At 49.9% G+C, this 8,654-nt stretch overlaps 1 protein-coding gene across 1 annotated transcript; it reads right to left on the bottom strand.

Annotated features, from left to right (window-relative positions):
- Positions 1-930: 930 nt before the first annotated feature.
- Positions 931-8,240, bottom strand: PRDM13 (PR/SET domain 13). Its single transcript, XM_054568872.1, has 4 exons — positions 8,097-8,240; positions 6,526-6,657; positions 6,109-6,229; positions 931-2,651 (listed from the first exon to the last, which is right to left on the bottom strand). Exons 1-4 carry the CDS (start codon positions 8,238-8,240, stop codon positions 931-933), a joined length of 2,118 nt encoding a protein of 705 aa, XP_054424847.1.
- Between the last annotated feature and the right edge of the window lie 414 nt (positions 8,241-8,654).

The following is an 8,654-nucleotide window of genomic DNA, read 5'->3' as shown; positions in this document are numbered from 1 at the left end:
ATAATCAAATTATACAAGCGTCCTACACTATATTTTATTATGGCATCTCCTCTAACATTGTTTTCATATTAAACTATTTCTTTAAAGAATCTTCTGAAATCATTATGTGAACAACTCTCGTTTGTGTCTTTATTTTTATTAAAGATTGCACAAACTGGAACCAAGACCAAAATACTGAATCCACTGTACATCGTTATTTATAAAACAACATACATCACGTTTGTACTCTACCAAATAGGACATTTTAAAATTATATATTGCGTGCTCTTAAATTCATGCTTTAGATATTTTACATTTGTCATTATTCTCTTATAAATAATTGCAACTTGACCAGTTTGTACACCTGCTACCACTATATATTCAAAGCGGCAAGGCATAGTCTTTGACAGAAGAACAGATGAAATGGAGACAAGTGTATGGATGCCACACCTACCCAATTGTGACTACTGTTTTGCCTATGCAGTGAAATGCTAATGTAAAATACACACACAAAACATCGTCTCAAAAGGCACAATTTCCTCCACAGAAAAGAACAATTTAAAAATACTTGGCAGTTTAAATGGGCGTCCTCAAGGGCGCCGGTGACGTTCACACTAACGTGATCCTAAACCTCCAGAGCAGACGGCCTGGGCGTTTGTGCGGGAAGCCTATCCGCAGAGTCCAGAGGCCTTCAGCGCGCCGGGACCCAACCCCGCAGGCTGCCCAGGAGGCCAGGTTTCTTTAAGCCCTCTTTAAATCCTGGCTCTGCGTTTCAGCATGACCTGAGACCTTTCACTGTTGCAAAATCTGGCGCCGCACCAAAATAAAAACGACTTTGTCAACCTGGTCCCTCTTCTCACCACCAAGTGGTTATCTTTTCCCAGAAAGAACCCCCTCCCACGCGCTTCTTTGTCCAGTCCCACCACATACACCCCTTCTCGGGAAGAATGGTTAAGAGACACGCTCGCCGCCACCACCCCCGGCTTCAGGGTCACTCTGGTCGTCCGTGAAGCAGACGTCCACGTCGCTGTCGTTGTCGCTCTTGGGCTCCTCGGACTCCGGGGGAAAGTCAGGCTCTGCGCCGGGACCGTTGCACGTCTTGGCGAGCAGGTTCTGACCTGGGTGGCGGGACTTGACGTGGCGCTCCAGGTCACGGCGCCGCACCAGCACTTTGCCGCAGAACTCGCAGCGGTAGGGCGTGTTGCCCTCTGCGTGCAGCCGGATGTGCTTGTTGAGATTGCTGGGGTCTCCAAAGGGCCTCAGGCACACTTTGCACTTGAGCGGCTTGTAGCCCGTGTGCGTCCGCATGTGGATCTTGAGCCCGTACTTGCGTGAGTACAGCTTGCCGCAGTAGAGGCACAGGTGGCCTGTCTTGGGCTTGCCCGCGCCTCCGCCCCCGCTGCTGCCACTCCCCGCGCCACCCGACGCCACGACGGTGGATGTCAGTGTCCCTGCATCCAGGCGGCCACGGCCTTTTCCAGCCGCCATCTCGGAGAGCTGCTGCGTGTGCATGGCAATCTCCCGATCGATGCTAGCAAGGGAACCTAGCTCCGCGGGGCTCAGCGTGGCCGCCGCCGCCGCGGGCCCACTGAAGTAAGAGATGGACTCCGGATACTTGAGTAGCCCACCGAAGTGCAGTTTGAGCGGGTAATAAGCGGCAGCGGCGGCCGGTGAGCCATACAGTAGCTCCCCGTTGTAGACAGTAAAGGCCGGCATCACGGCGGGCAAGTGGCTGCACTCGCTACCGGGGTAGGTTTTGAGCCCGCTCGCGTCGAGGCCCGGCAGCGCGCAGCGCTCGAGGTGGAGGCCAGTCGCCGGGGGCAGCGGAGCGAAACGCGCTCCAGGCTGCGCGGCAGCAGCGGGCGGGGCGCGCTCCACGTGCTTGAAGGCGGACGCCTCTTCCGGGGGGCCAGGGAACAGAGGGAAGCCTCTCAGGGCCCCGGAGCAAGGCAAACCAGGCGGAGGAGGCAGAGGCGGATTCCCCGCGAGCAGGCACTTCGGATGGTGGTGGTGGTGATGGTGAGCGTGATGGTGCTGGTGTTGGCCCGCGCCGCCCGCCGCCGGGTTCTCCCTGCTTCCGGGGCGCCCTCCCGCCCGACCCCCACCCAGCAAGCCGGACCCCGATTTGCCACCGCCCTCCTCCCGGTAGGCTGTCGCCACTGTCCTGGCCAAACCCGCTGGCCTGAAAGCCGAGCGCACGCCGGGGTATAAGGCCAGGCCGCCGCCCCCCGCTGGAGAGCCACCCACGATGCCCAGAAAGTGGCTGTTCCCCCGGGCGGCCCCGCTCACGTCCAGGGCGCGGTCAAGCTGTTCCTTGCTCTTCTTGGACAGGCCCCACTTGGCGGGGGGCGGCGAGGAGGCCGAGGGCGCAGAGGAGGCCTCGCGCTTGATGTTCTCCCTCGCTCCGCAAGCCTGGACAGGCAGTGGGGCCTGCAGGTGGTGCCGTAGTGTGCCTGCCGGGGTGGCCGCGGCGAAGTCCGACACCTGCGGTTTCGGAGAAAAGCCAAGGCCATCCGCGACAGCGGCAGGGCCTTGGCGAGACGCGTGCTCTTGGTGCAAGTAGGCGCGGCCCGCGCCGCTACTGAGCACGCAGTGGAAACGTAGGTGCGCCTTAAGGCTGTTGGGGTATCTAAACGTCCTCCAGCAGTACCAGCAAATGTAGCGCTCCTCCCCTGAGCGAGAAAGAGTAGAAAAGCGACCCCGTGAAAGGCGAACAAGCAAGAAAGAAAGCGCCAGCTCAACTAAGGCAAAACCCAGGTTTTAACCAGCGATATGGGGAGAAGTAGTATTCTTGGTTCCCGCGAATAATTGAGTTCGGTAGCCTCACTATAGCAAGGACCCCGAGAAGCCCCCAAATGACCAACTTTGTCACCATCTCTATCACCTGGGGCTACTTAGAAGCCAAGTGGGTGATCTGGACATTTACAACGAAGACTTCCTCCGGGCCTTCGGGCCTTTGGAGCAGATCTTCGCTGGGAGAGCAGAGCTCAGGCAGGCTGGCCAGGGAAGAGACAGAGCAGAGAGCAGCTGTTGCTTTAAATCAAGTGTTGAGGCTGTGCTGGGCCTGGGCCCATCTGTTGGCGTTTGCAGAATAAGTAGCTGGCGTATGTCAAGGAGTTTGAATAAACTGAACAAAGGCCAATCTAATGGTCGTGAGCTCCTCATTACGAGGCGAGACAATATCCTGTATGTATGGGCCATATGTAATCATTCCTTTTCATAGAACAATGTCTTTTATGTCCACTACCCACCCTTCCCACCCCCTCCCAGCCTTAAACACTTTGCCTGAGGTTTTCCTGGAGCGTGACCAACTGAAGGACCACATAGGGACTATGATTTGCTATTCTTCAAAATTATTTGTATCTTTATTTCCTCTTTAACCCTATTTAATTTGATGGGCAAAAAGAAAAAGTCCTGTGTCCTGATATTCTAAAAACTAAAGAATTGCATTGCATTATGTTGTCAGTTTTTTAATTAATTAACTCCTAGGTAACTGCACAAATCCAACCTTACTAAAGTTCTTGGAAAAGATATATAGTTTATTTTTATTATATGAATATATTTGAGTGATGTAGATATAGATAATCAACTTGTAATAAGTGCAAAATTCTCTACCAGGATCTGTATATGTGTTTTTAGTGTTAAATCTTTTTTGTGTTTGTTTTTAATATTATTAACATTAGTTGTTTCTAATTTTGCCAGGGCCTATGAACACAATCAAGAGACATGTGTATGAAACAGATTCTGATCACATGGTGGAAGTTAATATTTACTCAAAAAGGCCATGTTACATCTGTACAGAGAACAGCGATTTGCAACTGGGTGTCTTTTTAAATGCTGTGGTTTATTGATAATACTGAAGGGAAGGATTTCTCTTAAAAAAATGGTAAGTTAGTTGAGCCACAATGAAGAATCCAAAGTAAATGTCAGCCTCATTAAATATAATGGAAAAGCTAAATTTTCCTGCCTTGTCTACAAGCAGCTCAAACTTCTAAACATTACTACAGAACAACAGTGGGGGAAAAAACTGCAGCTCTTCCTCCCTTCATGTATTTTACTTCTAGCTTTGCATAAAGCAAGTAGTACACACACATACACACACACACAGACACCCATAACTAAAATGAAAGTTCAAGTAAGTAGTTTATTCCAGCTGAAGCCACAGAGAGAGCAGAAAGAAAATAAAGGAGTGGGGAGGTTTTGCCTATTAGGTTCTATCCTAATTGTTTCTCGAAGACTTGATGAAATCATTTCAATATCTGTTACCTTGTATTGAACAGTCATGTAAATTAAATCTTGAAGGAAAGAGAGAAGAGGCCTGGATTCTCTTGACAGGTGTACTGACCTAATGTTTTATATGGCCTCCCTTTTCCTAAGTTCCCAACCTCCCTCTCATCACCACTTTTTAAAAAGGGTGTTTTCAGAGGCTTCTCCAGAATGACTCAGCCCTACAAAGCCAAGTAAGCTTGTTCCTAAAACAAAGGGTCAGTATTTTCTTTAATTTTACTCTGGAATTGAAGTCCACTGAAATTAGTGAATATTGGAAGACTAGCAGCCATCCCTGCTTACTTATTGCTCTTTTTAAGATTTAAGCAAATGTATGGTTTCAGTTTCAGTGTTTCTTTTTCAGTTTATCCTAACCAACTCACATGTTCTCTGGACCCTGAAATCCAGCCTATGCCCCAAGTATCAAATACACTTCATAAGTGACCTCACTGCCTTTCCTTCAGGTAACATTAAGGTTGTCAAGATTTCAAGCATCTCCGAGATGGGGAAGTCAGGACTCGAAATAACCCACACATTCCCCAAAAGGAAAATGGTGTCTATTTTTACATCTGTTACTATGTGATGTTTTAAGCTCAATTGACTGAAATAAAAACATGAGGTTACCACTCAAACAAGTTGCCTTTACACTATTTGAAAGTGCCTAAGGAAGAGTGCTCTGTGCAGAAATCCCTGGCCCATTAAAGGCCAGTAGCCCTTGGAATTGTTCTCCACTATGGGACTTTTGTTATGTTTCTCTCTTACTAGAAGAAGTTGGCAAAAAAAATTAATATAATATGATACAAGTAATAAATTACTTTAGGATAATTTTTATAAATACTGTACATATAAATCTACCCATTAAATCAATAAAATTAAGTTACAAAGGACAGTGGTACTTTGAAGTGAAGTGATTCATTGTTCTGAATAAACTTATTCTGCCTTGTTCATGGTGTTTCTTAATTCCCACATTTGTATTAATTTCTTTAACCCTATTTGTAAAGAAATGAGATTAAGCAGACAATTTATAAGGAAAGCATGCTAAAATATTTCACAGCCTTCATTATGTTGACTTTAAATATTAACTGTCTTTAGGGGAAATTACAGATAAATAAGCAATTGGCAAAGGAAAAAAGTCATGGAAGCATTAAATAGGAGTCTCAGGATCTTAACTACTTTAGCACCTCCCAGCTTTTTTCCACAGGAAGTGTTCTTTAGTGTTTTGGGAAGGTTTTGGAAATGTTTTTCTCTTTAGTTACTGCACCTTAATTTGCATAAATCCGCTCTTGGCTTTGGAAAGGATCAAATAAATCTGAGAAGAAACTGGGATACATCCCAAAATCAATTTAAGTAGGGAAGGGGAAGTGCATAAATACCATTTAAATGGAAAGGGCTCAGTACCTGCCAACTGACCAGCTGTAAGTACCGTAATGCTTCTAAAATGTTGTAGAAGTACATTACTCTCCTTCAATCCAGTGCAGAAGAGATGCCCCTCCACCTGCTAAAAGTATTCCAAGTCTCTTATGCTTTCTGGAGCTAGTGATGTGATCAGTAATAAATTAAGGCTTCTCTACTGATCCTTAATTGGATATGCAATAGAAAAGGATGACCCCCATGAAGTTCATAAATAGTACTTTTTCCCCTGCTGTGGACAGCCTGGTTATCATTGTTGCTATTATCATTTATTGTCGACTTTAAGAGGTGGTGCAGATGCCGCCTCTCTGCCCACACAGACAGGGAGAGTGAATTCAATTTTACACAGGGCAAGAGAAAAGCTTTTTAAGTCTGGGGACCTGCCCAAAGACTAGAGGTGAGCTGCAGTCTTGCCCACTCGCTCTGGCCCAGAGTCCCTCTCAGAGGGGATACCTTTCTCATCGTGCGTCGGAGTTGCAATTGTGGGGATGTCAAACCACTGAGCCAAGGAGTTGGAGTACCACACGGTCAGCTCTTCCCCTGGCTGGACATCTCGCAGCGCTCGGTAGAAGATCTGGGATGCAAGAAACAGGACAGCTTGCTGTCATTCCCTAGGTAATTGATCAAAAAAAAAAAAACTGAGAGGGAAGTTTTGTATCTCTTCTCTGACTCTATGTGACCTTGGAAAAGCAAATGGACTTCTCTGAACCTCACTTCCCTCATTCTCCAAACGGGGAAAATAATAGCATATACATTATAAGGTTGCTGGAATGTTTAAGTGAGAGTTGGAACTAAAGCACTTTGCTCTTATTGGTGGTCACCTCTGTGACGGTCAGGTAGATAGAATTGGCAGTGGGAAGCCCATAGTACCTGTCCTCCGGGTAAGTCTGCAATAGCTTCCAGAGTCTGTTCCTGGGGGTTCCTGGCTGCCCGGATTAACCCTATCCACTCCAGAGGGGAGCCCCCCGACTCGTCCACCAGCTCCCCTCTCACCATGCGCACCTGCAACACAAGCAGTGGTCGTTCTTCCCCTCGCCACAGCCAGGCCCACAACCCAGAGGGAAAGTTTACCCCCTACCCGACCCCACTCAGGAAAATGGTTGCGTTAGTTTTGACCAGACCGCTGCGGGCTGCGGGGAACAGGGTAATTAAAAACTCTTGCTTGGTAGAGGAAGGTAGAGGAGAGGTTGTCTAGTATAATAGTCCCCCTCCTCCGACGTCCCACCTTGGCAACACGAGGGGTAAGAGCATTCCCCACCCTCCTAGCACCTGGGCGCACCTTGTATCAAGACATCCTCCACCCCAACTCCGGTTCTCCCTCTTGCGCCTCAGAGAGCAGCGCAGCAGGGCAGTGACGGTTCGAAGTCAGTGCCGGAACCCAGAGTGTCCCCTAACCCCTCCCATGTCCCCCACCCCAACTCTCCCTGCACTGCACGGAGGTGCCCGCGATCCCAGCAGTGAAAATGTTTGAACAAAGCAGCAGGCCGCGTGCTGACCATTTAAAAGCAACTAAAGTACATTTAAAGGAATAGTGTGCGGCAAGCCCGGCTTCAACCCGCGGAGAAGAGGGTGATTGCGTGAGCAGCAGCCAGATGCGGATCCCCCTGGCTGAGCAACGGAACAATTTCTTACAAGAAATTGTAAGCAAGCCAAAACTAAGGTTCTCTGCATCCTACACCCCCGCACCACCTTCATTTCCCGGGGCTGTTCGCCGACCTATCCACGCTGGGGCGCTTGAGGGCAGGCGGAGACCTTGAAAACCCCCTCTGGCCAGGTGTCAAGACGCTGTTTGGGTAGTTAGAGCTGGCAGGTTAGCTTTTGACGCCTCCCGGTTGCGACCCTGGGCTCTCAGAGCTGCTCTGCAGAAGCTGGGATCCTCGCCCACGGAGCCCGAGTCAAAGCCACTACCTGTCTCACCCTCTATCCATTTACCCCAAACCCACAAACAGACATCCGCGGAAAGAGAGATCTGGGAAGGTTCTAGGAACTGAAAGTTTCCCAAGGATTTTTTCGGAGTTGAGGTTAAATTATGTTAAAGTAATTTAAGCCTCAAATTAGCATATTGAAAGAAGAAAATAAGAAAAGTCCTCAACGCCCTGACCGTTGTAAAACAGTGGAAAGGAGCATTTGCGGAGAGAGGCCAGGGGCAGGCGCGCCTCTGCTGAGATCCCAGAGCTGCGGGGAAACCGCGAGTTCCGAGTGGTCACGGCAAGCAAAGAGCCCCGTGCACCCCACCCAGGGGATGTTCCCTCAGCCCGCTCCACGTTCAGCTCTCCATTAATGCGACTTCGGGGAAATAATCAGAGTCCCCTTCCACCTGGCACAATTAGCAGGTAACGAAAGACTCAATCGCACCTTTCTTATCTACACTATCTACCCCTTTCCTGGGCCGGGTAAAAGGGAGGTGAACGACGGGGGTCGAAGGTCGGAATGGCTAATACCTTTTTCTTGGGCCCGGGTTCCCTGCGGTCTGACAGGTACTTGCCCAGCCTGAAGGTTCCGGGCACCGGCCCGAGGCGCAGACCTGCCGGGATGCAGCAATCGGCACTCACGCTGGTGGCGGGAGCGCGGGCGGCTGCGTTCATTGCTGCCGCGGTGCCGGGCAGGCGCTCGGGCGCGCCGGGTCCTCCGCAGGGCGCGAGTGACAGAGCCCTAGTCGCGCGCGAGCCAGGGAGCAGCGCCCCGACGTGCGTCCTCCGCCCGCGGAGTGACGCGGTCGGGCATGCAGTGTGCCTTTTCAATCGGGGCGGGCGCCTTTTGGCACCGCCAGCGCAAGGGCGCGGAGTTTGGTGAGAGAGTTGTGCTGTGGAGCAGCTGCAGAGTCCCACCCGAGAGGGTCACATGGAGTGGTTCCCTCAGCCCCCTGCATAATCGAGGCCTCTGAATGGCTGGCGCACAATGGTCCAGGCGACCTTCCCATTCCTAAAAATCCAATTTGTCAAGGGCGAAGAAAAGGCGCTGCTGAATCAAAGGTCCGGCGGGACCATTAATCCTCAGCA

This window comes from Pteronotus mesoamericanus, unplaced genomic scaffold (assembly GCF_021234165.1).
Source record: "Pteronotus mesoamericanus isolate MK-2021 breed Mesoamerican mustached bat unplaced genomic scaffold, CSHL_Meso_final contig_20, whole genome shotgun sequence".
NCBI lineage: Eukaryota > Metazoa > Chordata > Mammalia > Chiroptera > Mormoopidae > Pteronotus > Pteronotus mesoamericanus.
The sequence above is the reverse complement of the archived record's forward strand: the minus strand, read 5'-3'. Positions and strand labels throughout refer to the sequence as shown.